Here is a 17,917-nt window from a genome sequence, read left to right as displayed (position 1 = left end):
CCCAGGGATGAAGCCCACTTGATCATGGTGGATAAGCTTTTTGATGTGCTGCTGAATCCGGTTTGCCAGTATTTTATTGAGAATTTTTGCATTGATGTTCATCAGGGATATTGGTCTAAAATTCTCTTTTTTTGTTGTGTCTCTGCCAGGCTTTGGTATCAGGATGATGTTGGCCTCATAAAATGAGTTAGGGAGGATTCCCTCTTTTTCTATTGATTGGAATAGTTTCAGAAGGAATGGTACCAGCTCCTCTTTGTACCTCTGGTAGAATTCAGCTGTGAATCCATCTGGTCCTGGACTTTTTTTGGTGGGTAGGCTATTAATTGTTGCCTCAATTTCAGAGCCTGCTATTGGTCTATTCAGGGATTCAACTTCTTCCTGGTTTAGTCTTGGAAGAGTGTAAGTGTCCAGGAAATTATCCATTTCTTCTAGATTTTCTAGTTGACTTGCGTAGAGGCATTTATAGTATTCTCTGATGGTTGTTTGTATTTCTGTGGGGTCGGTGGTGATATCCCCTTTATCATTTTTTATTGCGTCTATTTGATTCCTCTCTCTTTTCTTCTTTATTAGTCTAGCTAGCGGTCTGTCAATTTTGTTGATCTTTTCAAAAAACCAACTCCTGGATTCATTGATTTTTTGGAGGGTTTTTTGTGTCTCTAGGGTACTTCTTTTTGAGCTGATCACTGTCGCCTACCCACCTCATTGTCATCTAAATTAGGTCAATGTCTGTATGTCTTTCTCAGACTCTTTGTCCTTTTCCTTATAATAGTCTTCATAATCTACAATTACACCCTTGTTTGTATTTACTTATTCAATCTCTGCTGCATTTAACCCAATTGTAAGCTCCACCATGGGTGGGAAATCAGTCTTATCCCCAGATTCTCTGACCCTCCGTGGTGCCTGGCAGACAGCAAGCATGGAGTAAATTCTGGTTGGATTAATGTACTGAAAGTGTTTAGAGGAAGGAAACTGACCTGAGGTAGCTGGGACAAAGAATGGGCAACTTTAGTTTCTGTAAGATTGAGATAAAGATATAAGAGTACTTGGTACTTAACCCTTTCTGATTAAATAGAAGCTGAGATGGGATAAGATAATTTTGTTAATGTCTGTTGTGGCCTGAAAAGCCTGTGTTCCTTGGCTGGTTCCTTGGCTCACTCATTCGCTCTTCAAGCTTTGAGTGAGCTCCTGCCCTGGGCCCACATGTAGGAACTCCCCTCTCTCTGTCCTTTGCCACAGCTGAATGATGAGCTTCTCATAGCCAGGAAGTGTGTGCTTGTCCTCCTCATATCTCTGAGGACTAATACTTAGCTGGAAAAAAACAAATGAAAGAACTCACAAGGTGTCTGTAATGGACGAGTGGAATTCATAAGGGGAGAAGGCATTGGGGTGGTGTGGGGGAGGCAGTTGAACTTGGGCTGCCTATCTGTTTTTAGCTTTTATCCCATTCAGCCATTGTATTCCATGGAGGAAGGCATTTGTTCCATTCTTGGATGACAGGCGTTAGGCAGATTCTTGCCAGGTGTTCATTTTAATTTCCTATCTTGCCTACTCTCGGTAGTTAAGCATTGCAAATATGGGACTGGTATCTTAGTATACCCACCCTGAAAGCGCTTCTGACCTCCCTTCCCCATTTACTGTGCTGCTTCTCACTACTGACATTCTCCAACTGGCCTCAAACCCCAGGAGGCCTCCAAAGCATTCTGGTCAGCTTTATGCCTTTTAGCTGCAGGAGATCATTAACGTCACACTTCTCTCCCCTTCTGGGTTTCATGGCCAGCAGGTCAGGGCTCTTCCAAAGAAAGCTGGCTAATTATATCCCTTGTCAGAACAAAATCCCACAAGGGGAGCAAAGCAGTGGCGTATAAATAATGCTGGGGTCGAGCAGGCACCATTGGCTCTCCACGTTTGGGGGAAGTAACCATTTGAGGATGTGCTTCCCCTCAGCTCCTGGCTCTCCCTGATTTGAGTAGAACCAGCAGCCACCCTTGCTCACTTACTCCCTTGCTTGGTGTGTTAGATCCAAAGATCTCATTGCGGTGGAGTGATGGGAAGAAGGCAGAACAAAGGGAAACGGGCCAGGAGACTGGATGCTGGTTAGAGATCAGCCACCAGAGTTGGAGAGGCTTGTTCAAGTGGCAGAAAATAGGTGGTGGCTGAATTCCCACTGCATCTCCATCTGCTCTGCCCCTTCCCCTTGCCAGGGCGCTTTCCTTCTTTTTTCCTGGGCCCCTTTTCCTCTCTTCCCTCACTCCTTTCTTCTGCTTTTCTTTTCTTCTTTTTTGAGACAGAGTCTAGTTCTGTCACCCAGGCTGGAGTACAGTAGTGCGATCATGGCTCACTGCAGCCTCCACCTCCCCGGGGTGATCCTCCCACCTCAGCCACCCGAGTAGCTAGAACTATAGGTGTGTGCCACCACACTCAGCTAATTTTTCTATTTTTTGTAGAGACAGGGTTTTGCATGTTGCCCAGGCTGGTCTTAAACTCATGGGATCAAGCGATCCTCCCACCTCAGCCTGCCAAAATGTTGGGATTATAGGCATGAGCCACTGTGCCCGGCCACCTCATTCCATTCTAAGGATACATTGATATTATTTACTTTCCTCGTACCAAAAAAAAAAAAAAAAAAAAAAAAATCAGGCTTTCTGACAAGATAACCAGAGTACAAAAGTCCAAACATCTTTAAAGTAATGATTATTTTTCCCTTAACTACTCCAGTGTTTTGGCATTTTTGCCCTTGGAGTGAGGGGCTCCCCAGCCTGGGATTTGGGAAGGACTAATTCAGAGAGTCTCTGTCCACAGACTGATGCTGAGAAGCACTCACAGGTGGAGAGGAATTCACTGTGGTCTGGTGATGATGTCAAGAAATCAGACGGAGGCTCAGACAGCGGCATAAAAATGGAGCCAGGTTCCAAGTGGAGGCGGAATCCTTCTGACGTGTCTGACGAGTCCGACAAAAGCACGTCAGGCAAGAAGAATCCTGTCATCTCCCAGACAGGCTCATGGCGGCGAGGCATGACAGCTCAGGTGGGCATCACCATGCCAAGGACGAAGCCGTCAGCCCCAGCAGGCGCACTGAAGACCCCAGGAACTGGTAAGAGGCCGGAGCTGTCTTGGCCCTACAGTTGTCATTTTGAAAACCAAAGCCATAGTTAACTCTAGCAAGGACTTGACATTATATATTTTGTCTCAGGATTTATACTCTGCTAACAACAAGCTTCCATACACTTTCACATCCCTACCTTTTTCTAAGTGGAAGTAAGTATGGGAGCCTCTTAAGCTCTGAAGACGGTTCGGCTGCTGAGACATATTGAATTGGTTTAACTAGACACTGGGTGAGTTAATGCAGCCAGTTCAGGCTACTAAACAGCATGGATTTATGAGCTGTGGGTATGGTGAGTTGATGTTGTTCCTGACTTAGGGGATATTTATAAACAAGGGCAGGGGTATCCCCCTGGACATGTTAGGGACAGCCCTTTAATGGACAGAGGGTGAAAGGTCAGAAAAGGCAGGGGGTTATTTCCCCCCAGACACATCAGTGATTGGCTGGCTTTGCTTTATCCTGGGTAAATTTAGACTGCTTTGCAAATGAGTAAAATTATTGACATTTCTTAAAAGGCTCACAGTACATTAGGAGACTATATTATTTTTATAAAAAGCTCTTTCCTCTGCCTCCCCAAGGGAAAAGTGAACCAGCTCTTCAGAGGAGGGGAGCATCTTAAACAGACGAGATGGATGAGCTGGGCTCTTGGCTTGCAGGCTAATCTTGCTGATCTCTCTCTTAGGAAAAACAGACGATGCAAAGGTGTCTGAGAAAGGAAGGCTTTCTCCTAAAGCCTCCCAGGTGAAGCGCTCCCCATCAGATGCAGGCCGGAGCAGTGGTGACGAATCCAAAAAGCCCCTCCCCAGCAGCTCTAGGACACCCACTGCCAATGCCAACAGCTTTGGGTTCAAGAAGCAGAGTGGTTCTGCCGCCGGTCTGGCCATGATCACAGCCAGCGGGGCCACTGTCACCAGCAGGTCAGCCACACTGGGCAAAATACCGAAGTCATCTGCACTCATCAGTCGGTCTGCTGGTCGGAAGTCAAGCATGGACGGGGCTCAGAATCAGGATGATGGGTATCTGGCCCTCAGCTCCCGGACAAACCTTCAGTACCGGAGTTTGCCGAGGCCCAGCAGGTCCACCAGCCGGAATGGGGCTGGGAACAGGTCTAGCACCAGCAGCATAGATTCCAACATCAGCAGCAAGTCCGCAGGCCTGCCAGTGCCCAAACTGAGGGAGCCTTCCAAAACAGCCCTAGGCAGCTCTCTACCAGGTCTGGTCAACCAAACAGATAAGGAGAAAGGCATCTCATCAGACAACGAGAGTGTGGCTTCCTGTAACTCGGTGAAAGTGAACCCGGCAGCCCAGCCTGTGTCCAGCCCGGCTCAGGCTGGTCTCCAGCCTGGAGCCAAGTACCCAGATGTGGCCTCTCCCACACTCCGCAGGTAAGTGAGTACATTAATGTGCTGAGCAGAACCAGAATACAGAGAATGGATTTAGTAATTTCCTGTTTCTTAGTTGAAGCACCCTCTGTTTTTCTCCACTTTAGTCGTCCGGTAAAGCTGTTTGGGCAGATCCTGCTGACAGTTTTGCAGTTGACTATTTTCCCATGTTGGGATGAAAAAATTAGGCCTCTGGAATCAATCATCTTGGAATCAAATCTTAGTTCCATTTTAATTAGCTGCCATATAACCTTTCTTAACAATTCTGCCTTAGTTTCCTCACCTGTAAAATGGGGATGATGATACCTTTTTGTCAGGGTTTTTGTAAAGATGCATCTTTGTAGCCATGTCTGGTTGTAGTATGCACTCAATAGAAGATAGGTACCATTGGGCACAGTGGCTCATGTCTGTAATCCCAGCACTTTGGGAGGCTGAGGCAGGTGGTTCACGAGGTCAGGAGTTCGAGACCAGCCTGGCCAAGATGGTGAAACCCCTTCTCTCCTAAAAATACAAAAAAATTAGCCGGGCGTGGTGGTGTGCACCTGTAGTCCCAGCTACTCAGGAGGCTGAGGCAGAAGAATCACTTGAACCTGGGAGGCGGAGGTTGCAGTGAGCCAAGATCATACCACTGCACTCCAGCCTGGTGACGAGCGAGACTCCATCTCAAAAAAAACAGAAAAAGAAAAAAAGTTAGCTACCATCCAACCCAGAGTGAGGTCTTGATACACCCTTGGACCTGGGTGGGTAGCTCAGGGGAGCACATACTTTTTTTTCTTGTGTTAATAATTCTGCAACTGAGCTTCCTCGTTATGGCAAGCAGTGATCCTGACCAGTTCCTTCCTTTACTCACAAACCCCAGTGTCCCCACATACACTTTTACACTACTCCAGAATTCCAAGTCAGTCTGAAATTTTAACTTCTCCCTCCCCACCACATACACACACACACACACACCACTCTTAAAGAAGAAATGTTTCTGAAAAAGAGAAATTGATTTCCTATTACCTTAAATAGACATCATTTCCCCACATTTTCACACCGGGTGGAAGCTCTAGACATAAAAAAATTATTCACTTGTTTTAAGTTTCTTTTAAATTTATTCAACTTTTGCCTGTTTGTATTATCTTATTATAATATCCATTGGACCATTCTCAAACTACAACTGCTAGGTTACAGTTCGTCCTACTTTCCCAGGGAATTTCTTATAAGAAAGAATAAGTCCCAAGGAAAGAAAATCAAGCAGTGAGAAAATAAAAATTATAGGCACACGTATAATATTTTGGGGATGAACAGGAATGTTTGAAAAGACTTCAGAAGAAGCATTCTACATGAAAGGTGTAATGAAGCAATTCACTGTTCTTTGTCCAGACTTGATTATTAGAATTTCAGTAATGATTTTTTTTTTCCAGGGGTAAGTCTGTTGGGCTGTTCTTTGTTGTTTTAACAGATTGCCTTGTAAATGAAAATTTTCTCTGTTTCTTGCCTCAAGTATTATATGTAATATTCACTCGTTGGTATTATAGATTTCCTTTACTAACTACAAAGGCATTTTACTAGACCCTTAGGCTAGTATAATAGAATGCTTGAAAATGCATGCAGCTCCTAGGGCTCTACATTGAACACCTTTCGGCCAATTCCTAGTAAATTACATTTATTCCTAAATCGTTGAGGTATTCACAGTTTTCTTGATGTGTGTTAGTATGGAGAAGAAAAATCTTTGGTGAAATGTGATAGATAATTCTCTTCAAATGAATTGAAGGACTAACAGACCGAAGATTAGACTTTTGTATATAGTCATGCATAGTAGGATGAGGAGCAATATGCAAAAGTCAGAAAAAAAAAAGTGGATGAGATTAGGGTTTTCCAATAATTGGAAGTGCTTGGCAATGGCGCAAGTTACCCTTTGAAGTAACGAGATCCCTGTCATCACTGGAAGTATGTAAGCATTCTAAAGCCAAGATTCTACATTAGGATATTTCATTCCCTGATTGTCACCAGACACAAAGTGTCTGGTGGCCTTCTGCCACCGCCACACACTGTAGTAAGGATTGATGGATTGATTGTCTTTACAATACTTGAGATTTATAGGACTGTTTGGAGAGGACAGAGATCAAACTGTCACCACTTTGAGCACCCAAGGCAACCTGCGTATCAGAAATATGTAGTAGTTTTGTCACTTGTGAGATACTCACTCCACACAGGTTTTAGTGAGTGTAATAGAGCCTTTGCATTACTAGAATGTGGACAATTCTCTGACTTTAAGATAATTTCAACATTCTACCAGAGAGCTCTCTGCCAGTGGAAGAGGGGGCATTTATGTCATTCCTTATAGTCTGATGGCATGTTTTTGGCCACGAGCAGGGGAGGTGATGTAGAATGACATTTCTATGTGTCTGTCACAGAGACACAGTTCACACCCAGCATGTCTGGTCTGATGTCTTGTGAACCCAACAAGATTTCCATGTATGTCACTGGATAAGTAAGCTCTCTGGCTTCAAAATATACATCTTTCCAGTTGCACTTTCTATTGTGGATAAATCTCTGAAGATACTTTTCCCAGGCCCCTCCAGATCTAGATTCATGCTCTTGATTCTATGTATTGTGCTCAGAGGTCAAGAAACCAGATCTCTTAGAGTTCAGCTGTCATAAACTGTGTGCCTGCTTTATGCCTGGGGCCACGGAGACAGAGATGATGAAGACAACCATCTTCCCGGGCCAGGGCAATTTTCTAGTTAGTCTATTTATTGAAAGCAAGAGAAGCAAGATCTTGGCCCAGTGTAATGTGAATAGGCCTGTAGAAAATTATTACCCATGGCTCTTTGGCTCAGATGGAGTCAGAGTCTCCACTGCAGCTTAGAACTTGAAGACGGCAGCCTGTGATAAACTAGTATCTAGGCCCGCTTTATGGCCGACCTTTCCCTGAAGTACCTTTAGCCATTTCAGTAGGGATGGCTGTGCTTCCTTCCCCAGGAATTCTCACCCACTCCTCTGCCCTACCCTTCTTTAATAGTCCGGTGCCCCTTGGCACAGCATGTTCAACTTACACAACCCTTTGTCTCTTCACAGACTCTTTGGTGGGAAGGCTACCAAGCAAGTGCCCATCGCCACAGCTGAAAACATGAAAAATTCGGTGGTCATCTCCAATCCTCATGCCACCATGACTCAGCAAGGTAACCTAGACTCCCCGTCAGGCAGTGGTGTCCTGAGCAGCGGGAGCAGCAGTCCTCTCTACAGCAAGAATGTGGACCTCAACCAGTCTCCGCTAGCCTCCAGCCCCAGTTCAGCCCACTCGGCCCCTTCCAACAGCCTCACCTGGGGCACCAACGCCAGCAGCTCCTCCGCGGTTAGCAAGGATGGCCTGGGCTTTCAGTCTGTCAGCAGCCTCCACACCAGCTGTGAGTCCATCGACATCTCCTTCAGCAGCGGAGGGGGCCCCAGCCACAATTCTTCCACTGGCCTCATCACCTCCTCCAAGGATGACTCCTTGACTCCCTTTGTCAGAACCAACAGTGTGAAGACCACACTGTCAGAAAGGTTGGTGCTGTGCCTCTGGCTGCCTTTCTCAGAAAGACACCCTTCCAAAAGTAAAAAGATTAGCTTAGGAATCCCAAATGTCGAATAGCCTTTGCCTGTGAGATTTCTCTTTCTAATTTCTGCTGTGTTTCACGGGGAAGCCAGTTTGGGATGGAATCAAGCTTGGCTCTGCTCCCTGTTATCTTTTCCTCTGTGGTTATTCTTGGTGCTTGGAGCTGCTCAGTCTCTCGGGGGCAGATGTATGCTACCATTTGAAATGGCATTCAGCTTTTGAAATCCTTCAGTTTTATCCTGTTTGTTCATCAACAGCTTCTTTTCCCTCCCCTTGTAATTGTGCAAGCAGAGCGGGTGACTGGGTGCAGCCATGGAGCGTGGAGTAGGACGCTCTTTAGACAGCTGGGTAGATTTGTTGTCATCGTGGCAAACACCCTCCTCCTGGACTGATAGGAAATCAGGAAATTAAAAGTGTTCTCAGAGCCCTGGATTTCACTGCAGCAGGGATAAAGGTGTCCAGTTTCTGCATATGGGGAAGAAAGCGAGGATCAGCCTGGGGAATGAGAAAAATGTATATAACAACACATCTCCTTTCTTCCAAGCTAATGTTCCTTTTCTTGTTTTCTACCTGCCTGGACTTCTAGCCCTCTCTCTTCCCCTGCTGCTAGCCCTAAGTTCTGCAGAAGTACTCTGCCCAGGAAACAGGACAGGTAATGACATTGCAGGCCGGGGACCCACCGAGCCTCTAGGTTCTTCTGCCCATTCGTTGTCAAGCCAGATGTCTTGTGCGAGGCTGTTGGCCTAAGGCTCCTGCTTGTGTTTGTGGTTCTCGTGTACTTTGTGACCCATGGACATGCCAGTGAGAGTCTATTCCTCTGTCTGCTAAAGCCCAGGGAGAGGTGGAGTTGGGCTGGCCCCTTCATTCCCGTTTTGGGAAGGCAACCTCAAACCCTGCCACTTGATCTGGGGCAGCAGAAGCTCTCGCTTGCATCTCTTGTGGCCTCCTGTGGCATGTTCCTGCTTTTCAGCTTCCTTCCCATTCCTTTTGCCACCCCCACCCCCAAGCCCAGAATTGACCTACCACCCACTGTGTAGCTTGGCCCTCACCTTTGTCTACCCCTCCCCATGCAGCTGCCTCTTTTCCCTTTCAGAATCCTTTGCTGAAGTTTGGCTCATTATGTCTTACAGACTGTTGTGTTCTGTGTGCCCATTTCCTGCGATGATAATGAAAAAGAATGTGTAGAGTGTTAAGACTTTACGAATGTACACGCTTGCGTTTGCCCCCAGCTGTGGGTGGGCCTCAGAGATGGATACTGACCTTAATGTTGTGGGGGAGTGATGGCTTGGCCAAACAAAACAAGCAGATGTTGTCTCCTGCCAGCAAAAAACAAAAAAAAAAAACCTTCACCCCATCAACAGTGAAAACTTTGTTTTTGTCAGCTCACAAACCAAGCCTTTAAACCGTTGGTCTTTAGAGATCCAAATGCTTTGACTTTATCAGCCAGCAAGTTGTAACATGCCCCACCCAGGACTCAGCTCCTAGCTATGCCTGGGCCGCAGAAATGGAGAGGGACCTGGAATTCACTTCGTTACAGATGAATTCCAAATATGCAGACTGCTGGCCTCTTGCAACCTCCAGCAAGTCCCTTCTCCCACTTGAAATCATTGCCAGTGGCATTTAGGGGGTGGGCCAGAGTTAGGGGTGCGGGGAAGTGGGCATCCCTCTCTCTGAGAAGCCGTGTTGGTGCAGAGTGCCCCTGGGCAGCAGAAGGCACAGGACCTCTGCTTTGAGGTGGGGCAACCCCTGAGTTTTGCTTTGAATCTGTGGAAAAGGAGGAACAATTGGGGTTAAGGGACTCAGGCTTCCTGGTAACCCGGGGTAAAGTATGCGCTGGTGTCAGCTCAGGCTGAGGACTGGGTTTCTTTTGTTTTCCACGGATGCGGATGTGTTGCATTGCATGCCTAGCTGGATAAGGCACTTCCTGGTGATGTGCGCCTCTCTCTCCAGGGCTCTTAAGCCTCCTCCCTAGCTTTCCCCCTTCCTGCCTTCTGTGTGCTGCTCTGAAGTTCTTATTTTTGTTTTAACTTTCCTACAGTGACCCGCACCTTGATAGGAACACTTTGCCTAAGAAAGGACTCAGGTATCTGTGTTTCCCCCTTGCATCTGTGCCATCTGTTGTGGCTTTGGAGCTTGGCTGTGTGACTCCTTCATGGCTGGTGGGGGTTTGGACTGGGCCGGGGTCCCCGCTTTGACCACCACAGCAGGACCTTTTGGATGACGGCTTCCCTTGCACCCTCTTGTTCTCACTCTCCATTTGTCAGCTTACTTGCTTGAACAGGGGCTGTGCTTTTTCAGGCTTACTGTGGTAAAACCATCTCATGAAAAACATCCCTGGGCAAGCCCAGGGAGCAGTCATTGCTACTTCTGGGGCCAATGGGTTTAATTTCTGAGCACTTCACCATGACCATTCTGTTCATATGGCTGTCTTCCAAGAGAAAGGACATGACTTATAGCATACTGATTGGTAAGCTGGGACAAGAGCACAAGAGGAAAGGAGTATTTTCCCCAAATTTGAAAATATTTCACTTTTCTGCCCATACAAAATTGCTAGACAGATAGTTTGCACTTGTCTAAATATTCTAATGGAAAATTGGTCCACTTTCAATGCCCAACAAGACCTGGGTGTGATCATTTTTTGGTGGATAATAAAGAAAAGACTCCCAGGAAGGACCGTCTTTCCATTCCTGGTAAGTGGTGGCTCAGGTTCATTTTTGATGCTAGTCCTGGCAAAACAAGATGCTATAAGTCACCATTGCTCACACCATCTATATCACTTTGCCAATCAGAGAAACTTCAGTTTGCTAATGCCTCCCCCGTGATCTTGCTGTCTGATGGTTGCAGCCGTCATTTCTCCTGCTTTCTACACACCACGTGCCTTGTAGCATCAGCTTCACCCTGCACTAAGCATTAAGTGCTTTCGCATAAAATGGAACTTGGAATGAAATGTTTCATTGCTGTCATGTATGTCTGTAGTTAATAACCTGCAGCTCTTAAGACTGAGAGCATTCTGAACAGTAATGTGAGGTAGGTATCAATGCTTCCTTTCAATGGGAGCCTCTGAGTAAAGCCAATGCTAAGAATCTAAGAAGGAAAGTATTAAAATCTCCCAACAGTCATCGTGCAGGAGGGAGTTGAGCAGTGTGGCCTTAGAGGGGGCCTTGGCAAGGCCTTTTGGTACTTACCAGTTTCAGTCGTGCCTATGAGCTGCTTGTCAGCAACCATGCCAGTGCCAGATGCTAAACTCACGGCCACTCTCACTGTGAGTTTGACTTTGATGCCCCACTGGTGCCCCGAGAGGAAGCTAACTTCTAAATGTTAACATTTTGAAATGGTGGGTATACTTCTGTAGCAGATCTAGCCTATCAAAATTATGTAGGTCTGGTTTTTTAAAAATTCAGAATAGAGATACATGACAGGCTATTTTCAGGCAATTGATGTGACCTGGAAAGTTGCATGTCTGTCAGATATAGTAAAAACATTAAGGAAGAAACATTTCTGTGCTCCCTCTCACTCTGACTCTTCCTTGTCTAGCTCACCCACTCCATACACATGAACATCCAGTACGAACACACTGAGAACATCTTTCCTTAAGCCCAAAGAATCCCTCTATTGACATAATTAGTAGTCACTCCATAATACATAAGTCCGAGGGTACCCTGGCCACTTGGCACTCAGAAATTTCAGATGCAGGCCAGATGCAGTGGCTCATGCCTGTAATCCCAGCACTTTGGGAGGCCGAGGTAGGTGGATCACTTGAGGTCAGCAGTTCGAGACCAGCCTGGCCAACATGACAAAACCCTGTCTCTACTAAAAATACAAAAAATTAGCTGGGCATGGTGGCACATGCCTATAGTCCCAGCTGCTCGGGAAGCTGAGGTGGGAGAATCACTTGAACCCAAGAGGCAGTGGTTGCAGTGAGCCAGGATCGTGCCACCTCATTCCAGCCTGGGCAATAGAGCGAGACTATATCTCGAGAAAAAAAGAAAGAAAGAAAGAAAGAAGTTTCAGATGCTACGTATGAGCATAATGAAAACAGCATGCATTTTAAAAATCAAACATGGATTGAAATCTCAACTCTGTGACTACCAGCAGGGTCCTTACCTTCCCTGAATGTAAAATGGGAATAATGGCATCTATGTTGCTGAGTAGATCTGAGGCTTCGGTAACGATAATGTGCATGAAGACACCTAACATGTTGTAGGTGTTCAATAAATCATCGCCATATACATTTCAGAATAAATGAGGTGGACCACATAACTTCTGAAGACCCTCTCCTATAAAACCCAATGATTTGGGGTTGCTTTTATGAAGATTTGTTTATGCTCTATTACAGCAACTACTATAAACATCAGTGTCTTCAAACCTTGCTTTGTATGTCTGCTTTTTCATATGCTGTGATTCATGGTCGTTTATTTGTGCTGTAGAATGGCAGATGCCGTGAGTTGTCTAATTAAAACTCCCTCAAAGCTCTAACAGCAGCTCATTTTGTTGCTTCAGTCCTGTCAAGGTGGGGGCTTTGACATGACACTGTCATGAAGCAACATGTTACAGATACGCCCAGTGACGGCTCTTCTGAGCATTTACCAATCTTCTTCCCTTATGTGTTCCCTCCAAACTGAAAGGAATAGTCATTTTCCCCAAACACAGGCAAATAGAAAAAAGGTTTTGAGAAACTTTGTAAGTTCCCGGGTGTGTAGTGATCTGATTTTTAAAAAATCATCTTTGAATATATGTTTTATTTTTATATATTTACCATCAACTCCACAGAGTTCATTTTAATAAGCGTTGTTCATAGTTAATTCTGGCTTGATTTCTGTCTGTTCAGGTATACTCCCACCTCCCAGCTTCGCACACAAGAAGATGCAAAAGAATGGTTACGGTCCCACTCTGCAGGAGGCCTGCAGGACACCGCTTCCAATTCCCCCTTTTCCTCTGGCTCCAGCGTGACTTCTCCCTCTGGAACAAGATTCAACTTTTCCCAGCTTGGTGAGTAGCCACTTGTCATTAGCTATATTGATCAGCTCCCTAGGACAGTGTTTATCTTATATATATAATATATTTTTATTTCAATAGTTTTTGGGGAACACGTGGTTTTTGGTTACATGGATAAGTTCTTTAGTGGTGATTTCTGAGATTTTGGTGCACCCATCACTTGAGTTACCTTATATCGTGAAACAGCCATATAGTCACATCCTGCTCAGTGTCTGATTAGCTCTCGGCAATATAGTTTGATTACAGGAGATTGATAGCAAAACAAATAGAGAAAATAGTAAAGTTTTTGATACTCTAATCAATAATTTTCTTTATTTGGTTGATATTGGTAGGGCTATGGCAAAGAACACGTTATCACATTCTTTTTTTTTTTTTTTTTTTTTGAGATGGAGTTTCGCTCTGTCCCCCAGGCTGGAGTGCAGTGGCGCGATCTCGGCTCACTGCAAGCTCCGCCTCCCGGGTTCACGCCATTCTCCTGCCTCAGCCTCCTGAGTAGCTGGGACTACAGGCGCCCGCCACCACACCTGGCTAATTTTTTGTATTTTTAGTAGAGACGGGGTTTCACCGTGGTCTTGATCTCCTGACCTTGTGATCCGCCCGCCTCGGCCTCCCAAAGTGCTGGGATTACAGGCGTGAGCCACCACGCCCGGCCAATTATCACATTCTTAAAAAGAATGCATTCTCTTTCTAAGACCTCTGAAGAAATAGATTTTATCACATATCCCATGTTAGGTCATCCTCATTACTTTATTAAGTTGGAAATAAAAGTTAAGTTTTGATTGAATAGGTATTCTTAACAATGCCTACTTCTGACATAATGCTTTGACTGGCACAGTGGGGAAAGAAAAAGAATTTATGTCACAGTCCCTGCTGACATGTCAATGGAATTCTTTTTCAGGAAGACAACCACATCAGTGCACACCTGTATAACAGGGTAAAAGAGAACAATCCAAAGCTTTACATGAAACTGTGTAAAAGCTGAATATAATTAGATAGCAAGTATTAGACACATTTAGAAAAAGGAAAGATTAGTGCTGGCTGGAGTTCCAGGCAGAGGTTATGTGAAGGTGGCAGGGTAGGAGCTGAGCCTTGAAGGACTGATAGCGGGTGAGAAATCTTTTCTAATCTCTTCCCACTCTTTAGAGAGGCAGCCTTTTCTGAATATAGTGAATAACAAATTCAGAGTCTTTAAGGATAGAGGTGGCTTATAGTCAAGTGAGGTTTAACTCTTCATTTCTGATTGACTAAATGAGTACCTCTGAAAATATTGCACATGACTCAAATGGACAGGATTTTCATAAGAAAGCTAGTTTTAGCTGAGACAAATGTGCCTTCCTTGCATTAAAACTCTTTATACACCATTATTAAATGTCCACCATCTGAGGCAATGGGACCTGTGTTCATACTGTTCTTTCCCAGCCATAACTCTTTGAGGCAGGAGATTCTTGTCATGCACAAATGCTTCCCATCTGATCAAAAGCCTGGTTAGACTATTTTGGGCTTTTGGCTTTAGAGAAAATCATTCCAGATGAGCCTGAGGAGTAATTAGCTCATGCCTGGAAGGTGACACTGGCCTGTCTGAACGTGCCAAGTTGAAAAGCTGAGGCCCAGAGCCTTGCTTTGGAGCCGACCTGCCTTTCCACTCTTATTTTTAGCTCCCAGTGTGTAACTCAAATGCTGATGGGACTACCTTTTAGAAAACAGACGGAAGAAGAGTTGGCAGGAACACATATGGCTAACAATAAGCAGTCTTCTCTTTGTCCCCAACCAGGATTTTAACAGAGATATGAATGTCTAACCTTTTCAGTCTATTCCTTTTATTCCAGCGAGTCCCACCACTGTCACCCAAATGAGCTTGTCCAACCCGACCATGCTGAGGACCCACAGCCTCTCCAATGCTGATGGGCAGTATGATCCATACACTGACAGCCGCTTCCGGAATAGCTCCATGTCCCTGGATGAGAAGAGCAGAACCATGAGCCGTTCAGGCTCATTCCGGGATGGATTTGAAGAAGGTAAGGAAGGAAACTTACCATCTCCCAGGTTACTCACTGTAGTTAAGGGTCCTCTGTGCTAAGTTCACTTCATTAACCTGAGCTCCCACCTATAAGTGCTCCCACCTCTCCCACCTACTGTGGCGGTCAGGGATGGGGATCTCTGAAGAGTAAGGTCTGGCCTGACCCTTAATTAACCTTCCAGGCCTTTAAGGAAGAGGCTGCTTAAAAATCACTGGTGAACCATAGAGCTGACTGAGTTCCACTTTAGGCTTCTCCCTCCTGGACTTGGGCCACAGCTTCTTGGCATGCGCCTCCACCTTGAGGCTCAGCCACTGGCTCACCATCTTGGCAGAGAGAACTACTGAAGAGTTCATTTCCCTGTGTTGACACACCCATGTAGTTCTGGGGGCCAGGCAGCCATGCCTCTCTGCTCTGCTCCAGAATTTTTCATCCCTTTTCTCAAGCACTGGATTTTTATGTGTATTTTCAGTTATGCCCTTTTCTTTCTTTGGTTGCTAACTGTGAATATTTGGGGTTGGATTTTTATGTTTGGTTCATTTTCATCAGAATCATGGGAGAAAAGTTCTGTGGACAACTTTGTCAACTGTCTTCACAGCTCACTTCATTTCTCTCTTTATTCTGTCACCCAAGGTATGAGCTAGGGGAGTAAGCAGTCAAAATTCTATAGAGGATATCACCCCCACCCCATGAAGATGGGGCTGATAGGACATTGGCAGCAATGCTCATCAACCAAGGATTAAGAATAGGAGTCAGACTAGCAGAGTTTAAATTCCAGCTCCACTGCTTTTTAGGGATACGATTTTGAGCAAGTTGCTTCACCTCTCTATGCCTCTGTTTTTTCACGGATAAAATAGGAGTGAGTAATAATAGTATTCAGCTCATGGAATTATGAGAATTAAATGAGATAATACATATAAATGTTAACACAATAATGTTATTACATGTCATGGCCTGTAATAACACAGCCATAAAGCTATAATAACATAGCTGTAAAAACACAGCTTCAGCATTGACTTCCTGGCAGCTCAAAGTCCCCAGCCAGAGAATGGGGAATCTTGGAGCAAACAGAGCCTAGTCTGAGGACTATACATCTAGTTGTCCCTTTGTTGCCACTGACAAAACAGAATGCAGAGAGTAAGTTATAGGTGCTTCCCAGTCCCCGTATGAGCAGGGGAAAAGGGCCAGCATCCTCCCAGCATGAAAGAACAAACAAACCTGTAATTGTTTAGGAAGTTTCAAGTCAAAAGGGAGAGAAACACAAGGCACAGGATTCTGTTTTTGCCTTATGTTCTTTTTAACAGAAGTTTTAAAGAATGTAATTTACAGATCAATTGCCCCCTGGTTTATTTTCTTGGTAACTTAATACTTTCCACTCTGATTTATGTATCATTTGTATACCATGACATTCGGTGAACAGGCGCAAGTCTGTAAATCCATATATGGGAAGCTGCTGGGACGAAGGATTAAGGAGGGGAGAAGCCTGAGTCACTGAGGGGCATTTGTGAGATTTAAGTGCTACCAATTAATGCTATAACTGTTCAGAACAGTGATAGTAGAGAATATATTGTGATCCTAAGGTGAAGGAAGAGGCAGTTTGTCTTGAACTTCCTTCTAGTCAGTGTACCGGCCAAGCATCGCCACGGAGCATTTCCCAACCTCCCCGGGAAGGATTTGCATATGGAGTTTGTCCCGCACTGTATTTCTCTTCTCTACCATGTGCGTTCCTGAGTGAACCACGTCCGGTACTGAAACTTGTCCAAACAAGCACACTTCGCCTCATAAAGGTCCAGGACCATTGCAGTATCATCATCAGATAGCTTTTATTTATTCCATCTGGAATCAAGCTGGTGGACAGCACAACTGTGGAATATCTGGAATGTCAAAATGACATTGATAAAAAGTGCTTGCCCACAAGCAGTGTCTAGACTTTTGTAAACCTAATGATTCATGGTGACATGGAACTGAAGCACAGAGGTAAAAGTCAAATTTTAGGGGAATGGATAGAGTCTGCTGTCAATACACTGTGAATATGTAACATCATCTTTTGGAAGATAGGGCATCAGATTGATTTTATTTCTTCTAAGGATATTACATTCAAAAACAAAATGGGGCTTGTGTAATTAGGTTTTTAATTCCTTTCGATGAAATTCCTTTTTCTTTTGAATTTATTAACTCCCAGTATTGCAGGAGCAGTTGGAAGAAAATTGACATTTCATGTTTGGACCAAACAGAACTTCTGGTAATAATCAGTTAGGTGTATTATACGCCATAAAGCAGAATAGAAATTTAGGAAGAAGTAGCACAAGTATTTATGTGAGGTTTTTGTGCAATTTAATTAGCACTTTCCACTTTGAAGGAGTTTTAGGAATTATAAATATGTAGATTAGGTACAGACATGGCCCAGATGCAGCCTTTCAAAGGTGTTTCAGGTAAATTGCTTTCTATCAGATGCATTATGCGATCTTAAAGTCAACTTTAATAGCATACATTTAAGGGGATGCTTGAGGCATTTTTAAAATGGATTCTAGAGAAAAAAAAAAATCCCATGACTTCACCAGTCATCACTAAGAGCTAATGCAATGAAAAACACAGAAACCCTCCTCTATCAGTTTATATGGAATCCCCAGGAGCAGAGATGCTTATTAACCAAGAAAGCTTGTCTTGCAGCTTACTTGTGTTTCTAGCCCCTGAACTGCAGAAGTGGTTCAAATCCTGGCACCTCTACTGTTAGCAATATGACTCTGAGCAAGGACTTGACCTGCTCAGCCTGTTTCCTATTCACTGAAATGTGAAAAATAATTGTACATGCTTTGGAAAATTGAAGTGAAGATTAAGT

The 17,917-nt window shown here is 44.7% G+C and overlaps 1 protein-coding gene across 10 annotated transcripts in view; it reads left to right on the top strand.

Annotated features, from left to right (window-relative positions):
• Positions 1-17,917, top strand: part of NAV2 (neuron navigator 2) — a 416,403-nt gene that overhangs the window by 335,671 nt on the left and 62,815 nt on the right. For 4 of the 10 annotated variants that reach the window (XM_033208089.1, XM_033208086.1, XM_033208091.1 and 1 more), the window contains 7 exons: positions 2,800-3,091; positions 3,783-4,485; positions 7,549-8,016; positions 8,655-8,720; positions 10,107-10,151; positions 12,897-13,057; positions 14,890-15,078. In XM_033208089.1, the coding sequence (XP_033063980.1) occupies positions 2,800-3,091; positions 3,783-4,485; positions 7,549-8,016; positions 8,655-8,720; positions 10,107-10,151; positions 12,897-13,057; positions 14,890-15,078 (1,924 nt within the window). Of the gene's footprint in view, positions 1-2,799; positions 3,092-3,782; positions 4,486-7,548; positions 8,017-8,654; positions 8,721-10,106; positions 10,152-12,896; positions 13,058-14,889; positions 15,079-15,627; positions 15,712-17,917 lie in introns of all 10 variants that reach the window. The other 6 variants (XM_033208094.1, XM_033208090.1, XM_033208088.1 and 3 more) reach the window with 3 other exon arrangements.

Source organism: Trachypithecus francoisi, unplaced genomic scaffold (assembly GCF_009764315.1).
Source record: "Trachypithecus francoisi isolate TF-2019V2 unplaced genomic scaffold, Tfra_2.0 Lachesis_group8, whole genome shotgun sequence".
Classification (NCBI taxonomy): domain Eukaryota; kingdom Metazoa; phylum Chordata; class Mammalia; order Primates; family Cercopithecidae; genus Trachypithecus; species Trachypithecus francoisi.
The sequence above is the reverse complement of the archived record's forward strand: the minus strand, read 5'-3'. Positions and strand labels throughout refer to the sequence as shown.